The sequence below is a fragment of the Harmonia axyridis genome, chromosome 6 (genome assembly GCF_914767665.1).
Source record: "Harmonia axyridis chromosome 6, icHarAxyr1.1, whole genome shotgun sequence".
Classification (NCBI taxonomy): domain Eukaryota; kingdom Metazoa; phylum Arthropoda; class Insecta; order Coleoptera; family Coccinellidae; genus Harmonia; species Harmonia axyridis.
The window spans coordinates 20,724,070-20,746,435 of NC_059506.1; the positions used below are offsets into that span (position 1 = coordinate 20,724,070).

Below are 22,366 nucleotides of genomic sequence, written 5' to 3' on the forward strand. Positions count from 1 at the left end.
TCCAGAGTAAGACCTAACTTTCAGTTTCGAGTCCGTGGGATGCCAAGGCCTTGTAACGGGAATCCATTCGGATAGGTAGATTGCAGATTCGAATACGCGCTGCGTGTTTTGTGAATTACGCTACTGATTCTACCGTCCTCAAATTCAGTCGAAATCAATGCCTCAAACGCGATAAATCGTTTGTCATGCGTTGTTTTGATTCGTTTTAACAGTGAACTGTGACCCTTAAATGTTTTCGAAGTGGTTGAGTGACTTAGGTTGAAGAAAATGGAGCCGAAAGAGAAGGAAAACCATAAGTTGAAAGTGGGTGATTTTGAGCTTGAACAACCGGTGAGGAGAAGTTGGTGGGAAGGTTTTAAGAGACTTCTTAAGGAGTATTGTGAAGTGGCTTCTATTCAAGGACCGAACTACATTGTTAGGGATGGCACTTCAAAGTTAGAAAGGTACTTGTTTGTTATCTGTGATAAGAACACCGGATACTTACCGTCTTCAAGAGCGGAGAAACCGGAAATTGAAATTCGATAATTTTATATTGTGAATTGGTAAATGAAATGTGCATTCGATGAAATGCGAGAAAAGCTTTTGAGCGCTAAGTCGTTCATGTTCCGATGAAGAACACAAACTGGGTGATAGCGAATGAGTGCGATAAACACCAAGGGGTTATTCTACATGAAAAAATAATTACAGTTTTTTATATAACTTTTGTTCGCAAATGTTGCGTATTCGGAGATCCAAGGTGTTAAAATTTTCCTCAAAAACTGACTATTTATTCATTACACTCAATCAGTCCAGTAGATAAATACATTTTACCTGAAAAAATTCCGAACTTAAGGAAACTCCTACAGGTTTTTCGGGGGTGCTGTGGCATGACTGTCAAGTTATCCAACACGAGGACCCAGTGCTAACTTGAGGAGGGCCGATGAACCTCAACATTTTCGAACTCTTTTCAGTTTTTTGCTCATAACTTCTAAACTATGTAGTTTTCAACCAAAAAGTTTATTTTCAAAGTTGAAAACCATTGAATTCTCTACAATTTCGCATGCACAGACTTTTTCGTAAACTCAATATCAATTGAGATACAGTCGATCTAAATAATAGTCCAGTGACAAAACAAAAAAAGTGGGTTCTGAAGGAAATAATTCCGAACTTGATGAAATTTCTACAGGTTGTTTGGATGTGCTGTGAGATGATTTTGTCAAGTTATCCAACACGAGGACCCTGTGCTAACTTGAGGAGGGGCTGAAGAACCTCAACATTTTCGGACTTTTTTCGGTTTTTTGCTTATAACTTTCAACTTAATTAGTTTTCGACTAAAACGTACATTTTCAAAGTTGTAGATAATTGAATTCCTTATGATTTTGTTTCGAGAAACTTTTTTCTTCACCTTATATCAACCGAGATAAAGCCAATCAAAATTAGAGGAATTTTCTCAAAATGTCAAAAATTGGCGAAAAACAAGGTTTTGACCCTCCAACTAACAATTACCAGCCGTTCTATGGTAATCATAGAAATTACTCATCAATATCGACATATTGAAACATAGGGAGGTGGAGGGGGGAGGTAGCTTTGACTAAAAGCCTATGTTTATGTGAAGAGTAGATATTTCAATGTTATCGTGGCATGTTATCACCTTACTGTGAATTCCTATCAACCCATAATTATTTTGAACCTTTATAATCAGATCAACTGAATAAAATAAATAAATAATAACCAAGAATTAATTGAATATAATGATTGTATATAACCCGAAAAAAAGTACAAAAATTTGGTGTTCTACGGCCCTCCTCAAGTTAGCACAGGGTCCTCGTGTTAGATAACTCGACAGAGTCATTCCACAACACCCCCGAACAATCTGTAGAAGTTTCATCAAGTTCGGAATTTTTTACAGCAGACCTCACTCTTTTGCTTTGACTACTGGACTATAAATTTGATCAACTATATGTTGATTAATATTAGAATTACGAAAAAGTTTGTGAATACAGATTTGTAGAGAATTTAATGATCTTCAACTTTAAAAATGAACGTTTTGATTGAAAACTACTTAGTTTAGAGGTTATGAGCAAAAAGTTGAAAAAAGTCCAGGAATGTTGAGGTTCTTTGGACGCCCTCAAGTTAGCACAGGGTCCTCGTGTGAGATAACTTGACTGAGTCATCCCACAACACCCCCAAACAACCTGTAGAAGTTTCATTAAGTTCGAAATTTCTTCCAGCAGACCCACCTTTTGTCTACTGGACTAAATACAGTCGAACCTGGATAAGGGAGAGTTCAAGGGACCGCAAGGTTTGTTTCGCTTATGGAGGTTTCTCACTAACCCGAGTTTCTAGCTAATGAAGGTTTCTAAGTTACCATTATCACTCATAGAGGTTGAATAAAAAAATGTAAAACATGTATGTATGTACATATGTGTAATGTATTTCATTCTACTTACAAATAGGAAAAAAATCTCACACATTTATTCAAAGAAATCTTTAATTTTCTTCTTACAAATACATAGTAAATAATGAATCTTACACATCTTTTAAAAAAAAATCTGTTGTTTTTTCTTACAAATAAAAAATAATGAACCTCGCACATCTATTTAAAAAAATCTGTTATTTTCTTCTGTTTTTCCGTATTCAAATTGTGAACATGCTTTTCTAATTCGTAAATATTATCGAATATTGTTTTATCAACAACCGCAGAGTATTCAAAAAATTTGTGTATATTCTCCAGTGCAATTAAAATTTCTTGCTTCTTTGGAATGTTTTTTACTTCTGTATCCAAAGTCTGCAATTGGTCGGCTTCATCTTCACTGTCATTTCCGTCAGTACACGTTGTAGCGAAATTGTGCACGATATCGTCATCGGTAAATTCTCCAGCGGTAGCCAGGAGGTCGTCAACTTGTACAAAGTCTTCAAAGGTTGGCGTTAACACATCACCAGTATATTCGTGACACACAAGCTTGGCCCAATCCTCATTGCTAGGTCCAGCTTCAACTTCATTATCCTCAGGTATAAATTCCTGTTTATCTGTGCTGATACAAAATCCAGCCTTCTTGAAACAGTTCTTGACAGTAACGTCACTTACTTTGTACCATGCTTTCCTTGCAAATTTCATGGCTAGGAGTACGCCAATATCATGGTTATTGCTTGCTTCGAGACACGTAAGGGTGTGTTGAACAACTTCTCTGCGGTAAAAGCGTTTGAATGTGTGAATGATACCTTGATCTAAAGGTTGAAGTTGACTGGTGGTGTTGGCAGGCAAAAACATGACTTTTACGTTTTCGAATGTTGGTAAGTCATTGTGGGCAGCACAGTTGTCAATGAAAAGCAGGATTTTTTTGTTTTTCATCATCATTTTCTTGTCGACGTTTTTCAACCAATCCTTGAATAATATCTTGGTCATCCAAGCTTTTGTGTTACTTGCATAATCAACAGGTAAAGTCTTGACACCTTTGAAACATCTAGGTCGTTTTGATTTCCCTATCATTAAAAGAGGTAGCTTATCAGTACCGGTCATGTTAACGCATTGAAGAATAGTAAGACGTTCCTTACTTTGTTTACCTCCATGACATTTTTCGCCCTTAAATGTGAATGTTTTATCAGGAAGACACTTGAAGAATAGAGCTGTCTCATCCGCATTGTAAATGTCGTTTGGATCATACCCCTTCAAGAGACTTGGCAGTTCTTCAGTCCATCGGTTACACACGCTTTGGTCTACAGATCTACTTTCTCCAGCGGCTTTTTTGAAAGCTATATCATGACGTCTTTTAAAACCTTCTAACCAGCCATTACTAGCCGAAAAGTTCTGATATCCCAATCTTGTGGCAAAGTCTTTAGATTTTTGTTTCAACAGGGGTCCATCTATGGGGATGTTCTTGTTAAGGGTTTGTTTGATCCATTCTAAAAGGCAGTTTTCAATGTCGGGGAACTCGGAATGTCGACTCCTCTTAATATTTCCGTGTCCTTCAGAGCACTGAGACTTTATAGAGTCTCTTGACTTGATAATTTTATAATAGGTTGATTCTGGTAGACCAAACTCACTCTGAATTTCATTACGCGATTTTCCACACTCAAACGCATTCACGATCTTAAGTTTTTCACTCAGAGATAAAACTCGGATTTTTCTTTTAGACATTGCGCTAGACTTAAGCTTTCTTAGCACTTGATGTCAACTGGGGTAAGGTAGTTACATCGATTGTATTAAAAGTGAGGGCCAGATTTCCACAAAGACAATGTTAGGTAATTCCCCGAAAACATGTGTTTATGTTTTCGGGGAACTACCTCCATGCCAGACTCTCGCTTATAGAGTTATAGACAAATAGCAGTCTTAGTTATAGAGGTTCGAACACAAATATATCTGGCGGTTCACGACTTTCTCTTATAGAGGCTTCTATTTCTCACACATAGAGGTTTTAGGGGCTAAAAATGACGGGACCAGGCAATTCCACTCACTTAAAGAGTTTTCTCGCTTACCCAGTTGTCACTTACACAGGTTTGACTGTATTTCAGAAGAAGACAATGTTACGCCACTAAAATATTTCAAATTGAAAATCACTTTAAATGTATCTTAAAGTTCAAATTCAGAATAGGAAAGGAAAAAAGAAAGTATATAAGAACAGTTGAATTTCAGAAAAACTGAATTGAAATTGAGTTCAGAAACTCGTTATTCAGAAAAACAAAGTTGTAATTCAGAATAGTGAACTGAGTTTCAGAAAGAGCAGATTATATTCCTAAAAGGGAAAATTGTATTTCAGAAAAATGAATATGTCAGATAATGTCATATTTAATTCAGAACAGTACCGAATGTGAAGTACCAGTACAATAAGCTGATGAACTTGCGAAAAAAACATCATGGTTAACACCTGGTTGATCCTGAGTGGGCTTGGAAAAAACCAATATAAGGCAAAGGCCCAACATTGGGATAATAGGATAACCCTCTGAAGAGTCTGAAGGAACACTATTGGTCTTGCTTAGGCAAAGAAATTTTTGGTGTTTTCACCGACTTATACCAGAAAGTTCTTAAAGCTACCACGAGCTGAGCTTTCGGGTAATGGTGGGACTGCTGACAGGACACTGCCGGTGCAAATACCTTTTGTACCCCATGGGTAAGTCAGCAGATGAGATTTGTATGCTATGTGGAAAGTAGATAGAAACAGCCGAACACATAATGTGCAAATGTCCAGGGTTGCCTGACCAAAGAACCATTTGGGAAAGTCACTCCTAGGTACTGACGAAGTAATAGCCAAGGCTCCTAGGGATGTTGTCGGGTTTATTAACAGTCTCGAAGGCCTCCCTAGGGTTTGTAAGAATAGGTAGGGTTAAGAACAAAAGATCAATTTGGTCGAAGGCTAACAGAGCCCGACTCCGATTCAGTGAATAATAATAATATGCAATGACTATTCATTTTTGTTAATTCTGAACTACATGTTACCAATTCTGAATTACAATTTCCTTCTTCTGAATTCCAATTTACCATTTCTTCATATAAAGTTCTTTTTCTGAATTTCAATACACCTCTGAATAACAATTTTCAATTCTGAATCACATTTTCAATCTGCTGAAATTCAATTTGCTCTTCTGAATTATATTTTAGATGTGGATAATGTTTCAAAGAAAAATGCGCTCTAAAATATTCAAATCTTTTGCATAAAAACGCCACCTATATGGAAAAAAGGCGAGAATTTTTTACCTTGAATTCATTGAATATTGAGAAATTAAAACAAACACATTTGAAATTTTCGAAATAAACCCTGTCTCTATAATTTTTTCAATTTTGTTTTTCAAGCAAAAAAAGTGTAAATGATTTTGCTTGATTCTCTTCTTATATGCCTCCAATTGCTAAACTCATGTCCTCGTCTCTAATCAACCCAAATTCTTTTTTCTTTGGATTCTCCGAATTTTATAATTTATCATTTTCATATTTCTCCTTCTAAGCTTTGTGTGCTCCAAAAGAGATTGCTTCAATCTTATTGAATCCACAACTCAGTCCACTTCCTCCTGGAGTTATCTCATCACGCTTTGACGATTGAAGTACATTGTCTTTATAAATTATGGTAATATCGAAGGGGCCCAGTACAGATCCTTGTGATATACCTCACTTAAAATTCCTCTTTGGAAGTTAAATTCCTAGCGATATGAATTATCAACTACTAATACTTGTAACGGGTGTCCCAAATTCGTTGTCTATGAGGAGATCTCAAAATCCTTTTGAGAAATGAATGACACATTTTCGAGTTCTATTATGGAGAGAATTAATTTGGTGAAAACTGCTGTTCTAAAGCTATATGGCTTCAAAATAATATGGCGTGAAAAGTTAAGTTTTCATAACTCTTTTATTACAGGTGTTATAAATATGGAACAAAAATATTCTATAGTCTCTTTGTCCAGTATAATCCATGATTTATTTTTATAGCAATTAGTTTTGAATTGATAATTCAAAATTGGGTTTTTTTAAATGTGAAACATAAAAATTTTTGTAACAAAATCAATTTTTTTTAATGTATATTTTGATATATAAATTTCATATAAATCTTTAAAAATCATAATAGTATTAGTTTCACACGGTAAATCAGCCAGGTGGCCATCTATGATCTTCATATAGTTAAAATATTCGGTGGTCAAAAGCTGTATACTGTATAATTCGCTTTCTTAATGCTCTCATATCCAGCTGTGATTTATACATATATAACACAGCCTCTTCAGCTAATCATTTGGAATAGAAACCTTTTTGAAAATAGTGCCAAAAATATTTGACCTCTACCCAAGTCATTTGCATGCAACTAATGAAATAATGCATACATGAGACATCAAAATAGTCACAGATTTTTTGAGTTTGCTGAATATTTTCATTGAAACCCTCGATGAAACCATTCAAAGAAACGATATAAGTCTATAGATTCAGTAATCAAGAAGTTATGAAAACTTTTAATTTCACGCTATTTTCCACTTGATTCTCTCAAAAATCGAGCCCCAAAAAAGTTTTTTCTAGCTCAACGGATATCTGAGATCACTAGACAAGGAATTTTCAGTCCATTCAGTAATTATTGACATCGAAATAGGCCTTGAACGTCCAGTCACGGCTTTATTTCTGGTTGCAAAAATGTCACTGAAAATTGCTATGGAAATAACAGTAGGTATAAATTATTATTTTCTCATTTTTTATTCCATATCCCAAATTTCCGTGATTACGGGAGGCATTTAACCTCATGATTTCATATATGGGAATTCAGGTTCTACAACCTGAAAATATAATAGAATTTCAAGGAAATTCAATGAAGAGTTATCCATTCATTTGAGAGTCGCCCATGAAAAATGATAAAAATATGCATATTCCTTTTCACCGAAGGCTCTTCAATAATTGATGCATTCTTGGTGGACACTGGATACCAACCTGCTTGCAAAATTCTAATCATATAACTCTTATGAATCACTTTAACTGTAGAAGCTGAACTGGCGAAGAAAACGGCAAAACTGGTTGATAAATTTGAATAGTGGAGTGAATGGAAGAGCTATATCATATTAACACAAAAATAAAATTGGAAGAATCCATTTAGTATATGAAGAATTTCAACATTGCTGTTGTACTGTAACTTTCAAAATGGGAACCAATTTATCAGCCGATGAGTAAAATACTTTCTAGTCACTTTTGATTGAAACTGTTCATAAATGAATGATTGAATAAACTATGAAAAATATTTAAATATAGATACTATTTGTTCACTCAAGTTTTCTATCTTTTATAGGAATGCATTCATACCATTTGCTATTAAATAACATGGAGTATGTTGGCCTTAAAAGCTTCGATTCACTCACTAAAAGCATTTTTGCGTGAAATCGTTTTCAATTTGTGAATTTTATCGCATTCCGTTTTTATCTTCAAGTGGTTAAGAGCTGAAAAAATTCTTAATTTTACTCTTTTGAATACATTATTCCAATAAATACTCAGTAAGAATTCTATGAAGGAATTAGAATTAATTAGATTTTTGAAAGACTCATTGAATAAAAAAAACAGATATAACAATATTTGATTTAAAAAAAATATATATATACACTTAAGATGCAATGCCAAGACTTTGTTTTACAGATCTTTTTTATATAGCTTGATATCATACAGCTTCGGTCATTTTCCAAAGAATTTTTGAAATTCATCATCTGAGCTGTGAACTCATTATTCCAATTATCTGCAGAGAAGGAATCAATTTAACATTTCAATTATGAAATAATTCTACCTTTACTCTTAAACATACTTGGCAAACCTTTTAATTTTTTCGTCCTAGAGTCCTCTGTTGAATAAGACTGTCATTTTCAAATAACCAAGTTTCATACAGATAAATGAATTTCACATTTTGTTCTCTGTATTTACCATAAAATCGTACTCTTCTTATTATATGTTGTGTTTATCAATAAGAATTTTCTTTTTATCAACTGTTTTAAACTTGTAGCCATTCGATTTTATTTAATGTTGTCTTTGTTTGATTACAATCCAGATGCTTTTTGGTCAAATCCTATCCAGGCTTATATATTCGTTGCGTTTGAAATTGGTGATAATTAAATCATTCAATGATTCTTCGAGTTTGAAGGTGAAATCCTATAGCACAAGTTTTCTTCCACTAATAATCCAGACTGTAATGACTTGCCTTCTCCTTTTTTCTTACAATACTGGGAGAAATACTTAAATTAACTAATCAATGTGCGTTCAACATTGATACAACTTTTTAGTTTCACAATTTCTTGGATTGAAACCAATAACATAATAATAATGATAATTAATTTCGATTTTCCACAGCCGCCTGGATGTCAATAATTCCTGAACAGACCATAGAACACCCGATACGTTTCCTCTTTTTGAAATACAAGTATCGAAAGAGCACATATCTGAATTATTCCCTGTCCAGGAACATTTTCGTGTGTGAATCAGAATTCTGTACATAATATCTCATTCAAAATGTGAAATATTCAGTAGAATTCCATATGATTTGAATCAAAACGAGAGAAAACGATTCTATCATTTTATGAATCAACTTTTTCAAACTTTTCTGATGTTGCTAGCTTCTTGACGTTTGGTTGTTCAGCGTATCTATATCTCATTTAAATAAATTTGAAGATTGATTGATGAGAGGTGTTTTTTTTGTACGACTTCGTGCCAATCCGTTCCAAATTCTCCAAAACTTCGTTGATTTGCTGAAAAAAAAATTGCAAAAATCAGAAAGGTACATCAATCATATTGTGATTTGGTGTTATTCTTCAAAATTGACATTCACAAAAGATTCAATCGAGTTGAGATTTTCCGTGTAGCTTTATGCGAAATTTCGGGTTGAAAACGTTATCAATAACATTCCAAATACAAACAGAATTTCGAAAAAATGATCCTGTGGCAACAGAACCCCTGATTTGACGATTTGAAATTAGGTAAATAAATATAAAATAACAATTCCAACTATAAAAAATTCAATTGAAATTTCAAAGAAAAAACGAAATAGTTCGGTGAAAGCTGATGTGATCGATTTGAACTAAATAAGGAAATCGCAAAAATGCCTAGTATTTCTGTAACAACAGATTGGACCGCTTGAAACTTTGTTTTTTCATAAAAAATAATCACTCGAATGCTTTGACGAAATTTAAATTTGGGGTGGATTTCACCCTGAGAACTCCTATTTTAGTTGAAATAACCAAAAACAATGATATCATAATTGATAACAATCAAATGTATTTGATTGTGATACAATGGCTCTGGTATGTATACCAGAGTCATTGTATCGCCATATAATAGTTCCATATAGGTTCAACCGAATATAAAATCAATCCAAAGGTTCTTTCAAAATTTCGTTTTGATCCCGTTACTTGAAGCAGAAAAAATACAATAAGAATATCAAAACTACAACTCCTCACCAAATTGTGACTACAATAATGTCGAAAACAAAATCAATTCAATTCATATAATATCGAATAATTAAAATGAAATAAAAAGTAATATCCACAAATATTTCGTTACGTACTATTTGTGGGAATTATTTTGGTTTATTTTAGTTATAAAATCAGGAAAGGATCGAATCAATTGAATATTGATAAATTAATATAAACACAAAATAAATATGAATTCATCTACGAATATACAAATGAAGCATTCATTTTCTGAAATCATTACTACCAACAAGTATACAGGAAGTGAATAAGCTTATTTTGAATCGAATTGAAAATGAAAGTATTGATTTTAGTAAAAGTTGGAATTTTATACCGTGATATTTACAGCTGTACCTAATATTTATTCACTCGTTTCTTGTAAACATATTGAGATTTTATTTCAGGCATGTTACATAAACTTTTATTTACAATTTTGCTTGAATGAACTCATAAATCATTTCTTTAAGCGCAATCCCTTGAAGCAAGTAATTGAGTTACTAAAACGAGACTGGAGTAGCAGAAGTTTTATAGTCTTTCAATTTCAAAATACTAATTCATTATAGCAACTCGATTTTACGATACATCTCTAATTTTAGCAGGACACAATGTACGAAAATAGATTAGAATAACAAAACAGCTTGAAATGTTACTTCATGACTTTGTTACAAATAATTGTTTCCATCTCTGTCTAAGTTAATTAGACGCCTCTAGTTCTCCTTTATCGGCTTACAAGGTGAATTATGACATAATAGCACCAAGTATAATCTTACATAAAAGACATTCAACACAGATAATATAAACTTCAGGTCTATATGTATATTTATTTTGTTGACTAGTACCATATCGCTACGTTTTGGTAGGCAATGAAGTGTGGGAGAGATACTGCCTTCTATAAGCAAGGTTGTCTAGTTTGAAAGGTCAAAAATTCACGAAACGATGAAGATTCAAAAAACAATATAAATTTTCTTAACGAACTTTTAGTCGGTGAATACTTTAATACCGTTAATTTGAAAAAATTGAACTTATCAATAATATTATTGTCTACTTGAATGAATTAATTTAAGCCTCAATTTCCAGCATGGTAGCAATTTTTTTATGGAAACTATTTTTTTGTAATACCAGTGGCGACCTTACTAGCACGTGACTGGAAATTTCATGGAAAACAATTTTACGCCAATGCTTCTCATAAATATTATTGTCAATATAGAATTCTTCATTTTAATTTTTTGAAAAGAAAGTTCTACTTTTCTGGGTAAAGCACATTACTGGAGTAGAAAGTGAAAATTGAATAATGATTTCGGTTATAATTACAGACAAGTTGAATTACTCAAGTATTTCAATAATCGAAGGAGACTTGAAAAGTCAAATAATTCAAAAATGGCAATATGCTACTCCTAGAAGTATGAGATGATTTGATATTAAGGATTCAACGAGCTTCTGTGGCATGCGACAAAATTAGCCAAAGTATCAATTGCAAAACAATACTTAACTTAGACGTGCCGAAAAAGTATTGAGTGGTCGAATAGATTGCATTTCGAACCATTTTTTCATGTTCATTCTGTATTTTTGTGATAAATGTGTAATTTTTTTATTGTTACATAAACACAGTAATCCTTATAAATTTTTACTCTCCACTGAACAAAGATGCTCATGTAATTGAAAAGGATTGAAAAAAAGCAATGTTTCTCACATTTTGAATGAAGAATACGAAATTCCTGTTTATTTTCAAGAAAAATCCTAAATTAATAGGAAAAAGAAGAATAGTTTTTCCAAAAAAACTTGAACTGGGTATTTTGTGAATGAAGCCTCTCCCGAATATACTTCATTGAGTGGAATATTCATCTTATTTTTCAATTCTATATTGTTACGCGATCATCTTCGTGCAGAGCAGTTGACACAGCTATACCAGTTCGTAGAAAGAGTAATGTTCAATAGGTATTCAAACTTCGTGGATCGATAATCATAATTATAACATATCCTGGATATTCCGACGTTCAAGCTTGAGCATCCTGTACAGTGAGGAACATGGTTATCTTCAATGAATTTCGAACGAATCTACAGGGGTACCGAAAATTTTGTATCAAATTAAAACAGAAGATTCACCTTGAAAAATAAATAAGACTTTGCTAATTTTTTGTTCTCGAATATCGTTCTTTATAGAGAAGTGTTGAATATGAAGAACTAAAAAAAATTTTCATTCATAACTTGCACAGTATTCAAAATTTTTCAATTAAATACGAAAGAATGTTTGTGTTCAATAGGTGCTTAATTGCCTTCAGTGGCGTACAATGGAGGCATCATGGTTCGTTTTTTCCACTATTTTTCACGCCTCAGGTAAAATCAGAAAAATTATTCATTTTTTGCATTCCCCATTCAATATGAACTGGAAAAAGTACACCTGCACGAATCCGGAAATACTCACAGTTTTCAAGATAATTGCGCTTTTATGAATACAAACATACTTGTATTGAAAAAATTGTTCGTCAGAAATTGAATTCAAAATCCCAATTGTCAGTCTAAATAACAGCTGGATATTCGAAAAAAAAAAAAAAATTACATTTCCACATGCAAACCGCTATTTTACAATCAAATTTTCTAAATATAAAAATACTTCGAGGTACATAGAATTGAAGATTTCTGTTTGATTATATTTACTATTTCGTTTTTCATGAATAATTGCATGGACAGTACTGCAATATACAGGGTGTACACTTTTAAAGCTGCCTAACTTCAAGGGGAGATTATACAAGTGATTTGCACCAAAAAATGTCATATAACTCATGGTCGAAATGTTGGTGGTTATTCTTCAATTTTCATTATTTTATTTCACGGAATTTATCACTTTTTTCCATAAAACCAACTATATCTTATTCATTTCTGCATCCTTATCGAATTTGATCATTTATTCCGAAACATCAAATTTGCTTTAATATGAGAAGTCATGAGTGGCAAAGGAGTTTTACTGACGAGTATGGTGAAGTGTAATTAATATATAGGTAATATGTAAGTGTAAATATTCTGAAGAGAGCGAAATAAGTCGTATCTTTCCAATCGTTTTATGAATGAAAAACTATAAATGAGAATATGTTTTCTTTGCAGTAAAAACTTCTCCATTTTGCAGGCTTTCAAATGACATATCAATTTTTGTGCTAGCTACTTTCTTTCTACTGTAATATCATGGCTATATATGACCTTTTTTGTTGCAAATTACTTGTATAATCTCCCCTTAAAGTTAGGCCGTTTTAAAGGAGTACTGGCATTGAATTTGCTTACCTGCAAACATGATTTCCTGATGTATCTCAGAATTCGAAATATAAAAGTGTGTATTGCCTTCTTTCTCTATAAAATATAAAATGAACCTAAAATTCAACTTGGCATGAAAATATGAGAATATACTTTCAACATAATATAAATCAAATAATATTATTGTGAAGGATTAGACACAAAGTTGTCAAATTATTTGATTTATATTAAATATCCTTTATCAAGAAGACTCATTAAACTTTTATAATTCAACATAATATCATACACATCTGTTTTTTATCAATTTTCCAGAGAAACGAAATAGCTTAAGAAATTCCGAATGCATACTTGAAAGATTGGATTAATTGTCTTTCGTTTTAATTTCAATTATTTATTGATCTCTTATTTAAAATAAACAATTCTTCAAGAAATTAATCCTGTCATCAGGAAGTATAATTACATGGGATATCGAGCCCACAACTCGACATCCTATGAAATTGTACTTTTCAGCGTTTCTACGAGAAATATCGAAAAAAAATTTGATTTCCGATTTCTGAACGATAGATCCTTTCATTCATTCCATCAGAAATGCTTCATTATTTCTTCTCATGTGAGAGCTACATCGCCGAGTTTGATTCAAGTCACTTGATAGATAAAATTGATAAAGAAAGAAACAGAATTTCAGTGAGGTCTGACTGAAAGATTCTCAGATACCGAAAATCTCCCGAGGATACGTTCCTCATCAAATTTAATAGGGACATTCATTTCACTGTTCATAGCTGTTTGCAAATATCAGTTCGGTCGAATTATTTCTTCAATTTTTGAAATTATTCTCAAGGTAAAACTCTGCAACCATACAATAGTCTTGTACTCCTGAATAAGTACATAAATTGAATCATAGAATTATGGAAGGAAGGTCAATTGATGAAAAATCAGAATCAAAAGGTTCAAGAGAACTGATTTTGGAAGTAGAACATTGTGATATGAAAGTGGTTTTGTAAATTATTCTGACATCGAAGTAACCTTTGAAATGTTTATTTCTCTCCTAAATTCATAAATCATGAATTATGTATTATTAATTTTAATAATAATAATAAGAATATTCATTTATTTCCAATAAATTACAGTTATCAAACAAACTTAGAATTTATATGAAATGACGTCAAAACAAAATTTGAGCTTCAACTAGCCCCCAAAATATTCCCTGAGATTATATGGTTCTTCAATGATGAGCATATGCTTTATTCTGTTTCTGAAAGCTTTATAGCTTTCAGTTTGAAATCTGTTTTATATTCCTTGGCAGCTTATTGAATGCTCTATATGATAGTAATATGATAATACTCATTTATGATGGACATTTTTCCGTTAAAGTTAATCTATGAGCTGGATATATTATATCAAATGTTCTTGTACTATGTGTATCTGATATTTAATTGTATAAACTATGCCTTTTTTTATGTATGAATAGCAAACACTCAAACAAGTACAAACCATATACTGTAAAAATATTCTTAATTTTAAATTCTCCTCTACAAGATTCCCTTAAACCTAATTAGAAAACAATTCGAAAAGCTCTTTTTTGAATTGAAAATATTGTTTCCAAGTTTTCGTTATTTCCCCAAAAAATAAGAGTGGTTTCAAAATTGCCAAAGTACACAACTCTTAAAGTGTTTTCATTTACATAATTTGAAACAGGTCTTAATGCAATTCTACTTAAATTTTTCGACAAAATTTCCGTATGTTTGCGCCAATTTAGAAATTGGTACATAGATGTCTAGAAATTTGACTGCTTCTGAAAATTCATAATGAGATTGTGGCAACTTTATTATATTTGATTTTTCTTTTTTAGATCTGTTTGTATCAAATAACAAAACCTTCGATTTATTCTCATTAAGAAATATTTTGTTTTGATCAAACCAAGACTTTGATCTTGCATAAATTCGAGTAGCTTTGTCTTCTAGCTCTTCAAAGTTTCCTGCTCCAACTAATAAATTTGTATCATCTACATAATTCATAATATAGCCTTCATTCTTCTCTATGAACCTTCCCAGATCATTTAGATATACTATGAACATTATCACTTCCTTGATCAATTCCTATGGTACTAGTAAAAATCTCAGACTTGAAGACATGAAGGACTTCAGCCAGTTGTTTGCATTTGCTCTAATACCGAAACATTCCAGTTTTTTGATTAGATATTCCCTAAGATAAGCTTTAGATAGACCCAAAAATATGCCCAATGCCATTTTGTTATCCTCGAGTATTCCCAAAATATACTGCACAAACTGAAAAATCGCTGTTTGTGTTGATCGTCCTTGTAGATACCCATGTTGACTGTTTTCTAAAATGTTGTTTGCATTGAAGAATTCCATTAATCTTGAAAAGGCTAGCAATTCAAAGACCTTTCAAAAACTTGGCAATAAACTTAGGTCTATAGTTATTCATTTCATTCACATTACCATCCTTGAAAATATTTTTTTTTTATTGAGGCGAGTTTAAGAGTTTCTGGAAATTTTCCACATCTGAAGGAGTTAATATTGATGTATGATAGAATATAACTTTCTCTAATTCTGTGGTTATTCCGTTCATTCTTCCACATCTTGTAGAACAAAATCGTGCGAGAATATATCAGAAACGCACAGTTTTCATGGTTATATTTCATTATTATATGTTGGTACTCCGAACTTTCCGCCACGGCTTTATCTGTCAATTCATCAATTTGCCTTAAAGAAATCAGTTCTGCCAACCAACATTTTTCAATGCAAAAATCACTAAATGATATTCATGGAAATATTTCATTAATTTCAATAAAAATGCAACGAACTAAAGAAAATAATGTATAATACTCGTACAGAAGTCTCATTCTACCACTCGCCACTTCGTGGCTAGTTTTTGAATTTTGAACTCGTGGAAGAATATCAATGCCTTCTGCACTTGTGTTATACATAACTATACTGCAGGTAGTGCTAACTTGACTACTATGATAGGAATTTCAGCATCGCCACTGCTAAATTTATTTTTTATTGAATGGGACAAGTTTTCAATTTCCAAAGGTTGGTTTCATATAAAAGGATTCATTAATAATTTCTATTTTGGAATAATCAATAGATGCAGGAGGTAAATAAAGAAGAACCGTTGTTACTGCATTCTTGAAGTGCTTGTTGAAATTGTTAACAATTTCTTCTGGGTTTCCTTCTAGTAAACAATCATCTGAATTTTTTGCTATGCAAATTTGCCACATGGTTTTGCCTCTGTTGTCTGATCTTGTGACTCTATTCTCATTTTCTCTTTCCTCAAAGCTGTGTCATATTCTTTTTCTGTGCTTTTGTAAGTTTCAGTATACTGAGGATTCATGTTGGCCAAAACCAATAGAATGTCCAACCTATTTTTTATCTCATCAATTTTAGTTGTTCTGTAGATGTTTTGATGTTTCTTGATCCTGATCATTTTGTGAACTTTATGTTTCCGAACCCGCGATAAATAAATTGAAAATATTTTCTCCTACTAGCGTTTCGTAAGTATTACATTCCACACGCATTGACGTTTGGAAAGTACTACTTTTCCAAATTCGTGCGGAAAAAGCCCTACTATTCACTTTCCGCACGCATATGCATGCGGAAAGTGAATAGCATGGCAAAAATATAATTTCTTATAACGTCAGTCGGTATCAAGGCGAAAACTCTCCTTGAAAGTTGAATAAAAATATTGTTCCTAACTCATGTGGAAAGTGGTTTTTCCGCACTCGATAACTTGACCGAACTCCGCACCGCGTCGTTCGTTCAACTGCAGTCTCTTGCGGAAAAGTATCACTTTCCACAACAATAAATCAATGACCATAGCTGTCGAGACACGTTAATTTAAATAAATAAATCAATAAAATAACCATAAAATACACCACAGTCTTCTTAGAAATCCTATTTTTTGGCCAGAATCTTGGGAATAATGCATAGAATACCTAGAATAATCTGGTAAATGAGCTGTTCCAATTTCCTGGCATCAGTATGATCTTTCAACTAATTGAATAACTATATTGCACGCATGTGAGGGTTTTCCACTGATGAAGCATCTAATTTCTGTTTTGAATACTATGGTAATTGCAGGCTTGCTGGCATAAATCTGCGACTCGAAATAATTCTATGCCAAAAGTCTAAAATTGAAAATACCCAAGAAAAAGACAACAGTTGACACTGAACTAGAAGACGACGCAATTAGGAGAGCATTTGTGCATTCTTGTCAATAATTCGCAGGCGGTTTGGCAAGTGAAGCCAACCTGCTGTCATCGAGATCAATACATGAAACGAAGGCACAGTATGATTGATGTTGTTGCCAGATTGAAGGAGAATTTATCAAAGCAAACCACTTCTTGAAACATCGCCGACATGTTTCATTTTTGTTCCAAAATCTTCTCCAGGTCTCCAAAATGTGTTACCCAAAATTGTATTGGATATCCCAAATTCGTTGTCTAGTAAGGAGATCTCAGAATTCCTTTGAGCTAGCAAAAAATGAATGACACATTTTCCGACTCGATTTTTGAGAGAATTGAGGTGATGAAACCTTATAAATTCAACTGTTTTCAATTTATAAGAGAAAATTGAAAAATGGCATGAAATGAAAAATTCCCGTAATTTCTCCATTATTGTTGCTAATTACATGAAACAAAAATAGTCTACAGGCTTGGTGTAATGAATTATTTTTTATTGCCATTAGTTTCGAAGTTATAATACAAAATTGTGTTTCTTTGAATATGAACCAGAACAATTTCTATAACTAATTAAATCGTTCAAATGTTCCCATTCCAAAAATATATAAGATGATATAAAAATTTCCCATCAAATTATAAAAATCATGAAAACTTTCAGTTTCACACGGCAAATCAACCAACTTAATCTATAAAATTCCATTATGAAACCAAAGATTGATTTTAAGGTTCCAAAGTCATATGGTAAAACAATGATAAAATAAGTATAAGTCACAAGGTGAATTAAAAATATAAATAAATATTAAAAATACACTGGTTAAAAAGGCTTACTGTGAAAAGTCAAAAAATATAAAATGACAAACAAAACATAAACAAAACAAAACTGTGACTTATACTTATTCTATCAATGTTTTACCATATATGTTACTCACAGGATTCATTAGGAATCCTCTGTAACGAATTGTATGTTTATTGACAATTGTCTTAATAAACTTATTGATTGATTGATATGACTATGAAACCTTAAAATCAATCTTTGGTTTGATAATGGCGAATATGCCGAAACATGTAACCGGATGATTTGATATACAAGGTTCCAACAACAGAAGTGTTTTTTAGACTTTTTCCTTCAATTTTAAATCAACCAACTGCCTATCATTAATAATCTGCGAACTTAATGTTTATTATGAATATTTTATATATCATAATATATGTATATTTTTGAAATGAGAAAAATTAAGCCATTTTATTTTTCATTGAAATTGTTGAGGTTCACATTTAAAAAAAACAAGTTTGTATTATAATTTCGAAACTGATGGCAATAAGAAATAAATGATCAGACCAATGGATTCTACTGAAAAAGTGCCTGTACAGGGTGGGTAAATTTCGATGTTTTAGCACTACAACTTTTAAACCAGAGGAGATAGACAAAATCCGATACCCCCTTCTCGGTCTCTTTTTCTGAGAAACTGACAAGGGTAGTATTCATTTTGGTCACCTTCTTTTGTTTTCGAGTTATAAGCGAAAATTGGAAAAATGGCGATATCAAAAAACATTTATATCTCCGCTTATACTGATGATAAAGCTCTGAAATTAAAACATCTTTTACGTAGAATCCAGTGGCGTGCTCGTCTTTTCAAAAGGGTTTTTAACTACGAAGCTATGATCCAAAGTTATGTTTCTTCAAATGTGAACACTAGATTTATATGCAGTTCTTCTAGCTCAAAGGGATTCTGATTTCCCCTCACTAGACAATGAATTTGGGACACCCTATACAATACAACTACAAAATCTAATTTAAATAGAGGAAATTATGACATGAATTATCACACCAATGGATTCTACTAAAAGAGTGCCTGTAGGATGTTTTTGTTTCATGTTAATAGCACCAATAATAAAATAGTTATGAGAACTTTTTATTTCACGCCATTTTCAAATTTTGCCTTACAGTTTGAAAATAGTTGAATTTAAGATGTTTTCGACAAATCATTTCTCTCAAAAATCTAGCCCGAAAATAAGCCATTCATTTTTTTCTAGCTCTTGCGTTCTGAGATCCCCTCCATAGACAACCAATTTTGGACACACTATACTACTACAACATCTAATATAAATAGGGGAAATTATGATCACATTACAATTAACTATTCGAAACCAAGATAGCAGAAAACAATAAAATGTTAAAATTAAGGAAATTTAAAAGAAACGATACAATCTATTACATAATTGAAGGGTAGAATTATCAGTTTCATTAACTATATTTTAGGGCAGTTATTTACAGTTTTTTTGTGGTTTAGAAGTCAGTGTTTTTTTTTAATGATAATCTAAAAAAGATTCACTCTCTGACACTAGAAGAAAACGGTGAACTTGAAAAACTAGAGCAGAAAATTTGCTGATTGAACATGATTATAGAAAACTTTTATTTTCAGGGCCTGGTGGATATTGATACTACTTCTCTGTGTTGGAGGCTGTTCTTATATGATATATCAGATAATAGATAAATGGATTACATCGCCAGTATTAGTAACATTGGCTACTAAGGAATCGGCAATTCACACCGTTCCATTCCCTTCAGTGACCATTTGTCCCGAAACTAAAATTTCAAGCAGTTGCTTGAACTACACTGATACCCTAAAGAAGAGGAATTCAGGTGCTCTATTAGATGTGGATATAGTGGAGTGAGAAAACAACACCAATGTATCTAATTCGTTCATGATTGATTCCTATTTTTTTTTCTAGGAATATTTATTTTGATTACATGTCTCTGCTTTGTAAGGCTGAGAATCACCCGAATAAAGAATCACTTCAAACGTTTATACGCAATCGATTCAATGAATCAAGTGATCTGTATAAAGAAATAATTGAGGCAGATTACTTCAAAGTGAACGATTATGCAGAATTTTTAGATAAGGTGAGTGTGGATAGACATTAGTTAAATGAGATATAAAACTAGATAATAGTAGTGATCAAATAGTGTTACATTCTGAAAGACACAAAGCGGAAAAACAAGAAAACTAAAGCAATAAAATTTGGTTCTGCTCCTCTGAAAAAATACACATAGATAATTTATAATAGTTATTATTGAAAATCTAGCAGGAATATAGTTTCCTCAATCCATCATATATTAGACCAATTGAAAAGTCCCCGGTCTGATGCACTGATTTTTAGTTAGTACCAACCTTCAAACTTGTCAAAATTTGTGATATATTTCGTTGTGAGTTACTTTTGTTATTTGAAAAAAGATGGAAAAAAAATTTCTTGTGCAGATAAAATATTGCTTTTCGAAGGGAAAAAATACAGTTGAAGCAAAATCTCTGCTTGATGATGAGTTTCCAGGGTCTCCACCAGGAAAATCAACCATCATTGATTGGTATGCTAAGTCTAAACGTGATGAAATGAGCACCGAATACGGCGAACGCAATGGACGCCCGAAAGAGGCTGTCAACGATGAAAAAATCAAAAAAGTTCTGGGATGCGCAAGGTATAATATTCATTGATTACTTCCAAAAGGGCCAAACCATCAACAGCGATTATTATATAAAGTTATTGGATCGTTTAGAGACTGAAATCGTTAAAAAAAGACTCCATTTGAAGAAAAGGAAGGTGCTGTTTCATCAAGACAATGCGCCGTGTCACAAATCAATGGAAACAATGGCAAAATTGCAGGAATTGAGCTCCGAATTGCTTCTTCATTAACCGTATTCGCCAGATCTGGCCCCCAGCTATTTTTTTCTGTTTTCAGACCTCAAAAGAATGCTTGCTGAAAAGAAATTTAGCGCCAATGAAGAAGTAATCGCCGAAACTGAGGCCTCTTTTCAAGCGGAAGACAAATCGCTATATTCGCTGTATCGCCCTCGAAGGCAACTATGTCGAATAATAAAATCGAATTTGGCCAAAAAAATGTGTTTTACAATGGAAGACCGGAGACTTTTCAATTGGCCTGTTAGAAAGCATAATAGGTATGCTTTGTATTTGTAGACTAGGTGTTTCCATTAATTATATTAGCAATAAACTATTCACCTTGTAATGATATTAGCTGACACATTTTTGTACATAAACATACAGTAAATCACAATGCGGAGTCGACAACATAAAATCGAATTGATTTCTTCTATATGATTTTTATTACTAGAAGGGAATGTGGATGTCTCTTAAAATTGCACTGCAAAAAAGTTGCATACAACCAAGAAAAAATGTTTTAAATACCAACTATTAAACATTCTAGTTAAGACTAATTTTATCATACAATGTTTTATATTTCAGTGTAAATCAGTTTCACTTGATTACTCGTATTGTGAATGGATGGGAAAATCCGTACAATGTAAGGATGTATTGACGCCCCTATTGACAGATGAAGGCTTGTGCTATAGTTTCAACATGTTCGATGTTCGGGATATCTACAGCGAAAATAAGTGAGTATTAATTTTAAACACTGCAAATTTCAAACAACGGTTATCATTGCCAATTTCAACGCAAAATATCTCTACATACAGAGAAAAAATACTTGGGGTCATTCGTTCGAAATAAGAAGGAAATTTCAATAATTCATATCTTTGTAACTGTAAGTGCTATCGGAGAAAAACATTTTTCAAATTTTATGATGATAGAGAATTTTTTTTAATATTGTTTACTTGACTTTGTAGGATCAATGGGGTATAGCAACCAATTGGTCAACTGAATTTAATGCAAATATCTCTAATACTTTCACTAGAAATGCACAGGACGGTTTTTTTTCATCCAATTTTCAGGTTCAACAGATTTCAAAACGTATACTGTTATTTCTGTTGCGTTAAAATTTTCTTTTCGTGACCGATTCCATAATTGAAAATAATAAAGCAAAATCAGAATAACTTTTTGAATTCCCATTAGAGACGGCACTCTTCAATAGTAGGATAAGAATGAGCGCAATTTAAGTTAATTAGTTGTAATGAAAACCCATTGACGAGAAAATAGTCCAAACCGCAAACTGAATAATATTATTGAACAGAGATGCCAGATGCTTGAACTGGCGAGACGTCAAGAATAAATAAACAACGACGGCCAAAA

General features: G+C 32.5%; 1 protein-coding gene across 1 annotated transcript in view; it reads left to right on the plus strand.

The window, feature by feature from the left end:
* Positions 1-22,366, plus strand: part of LOC123683263 (pickpocket protein 28-like) — a 30,047-nt gene continuing 7,681 nt past the window's right edge. Inside the window, exons 1-4 of the mRNA XM_045622186.1 lie at positions 1-443; positions 19,750-19,998; positions 20,060-20,231; positions 21,584-21,732. Of these exons, the coding sequence (XP_045478142.1) occupies positions 268-443; positions 19,750-19,998; positions 20,060-20,231; positions 21,584-21,732 (746 nt within the window). The 5' untranslated portion in view covers positions 1-267. The remainder of the gene's footprint in view (positions 444-19,749; positions 19,999-20,059; positions 20,232-21,583; positions 21,733-22,366) is intronic.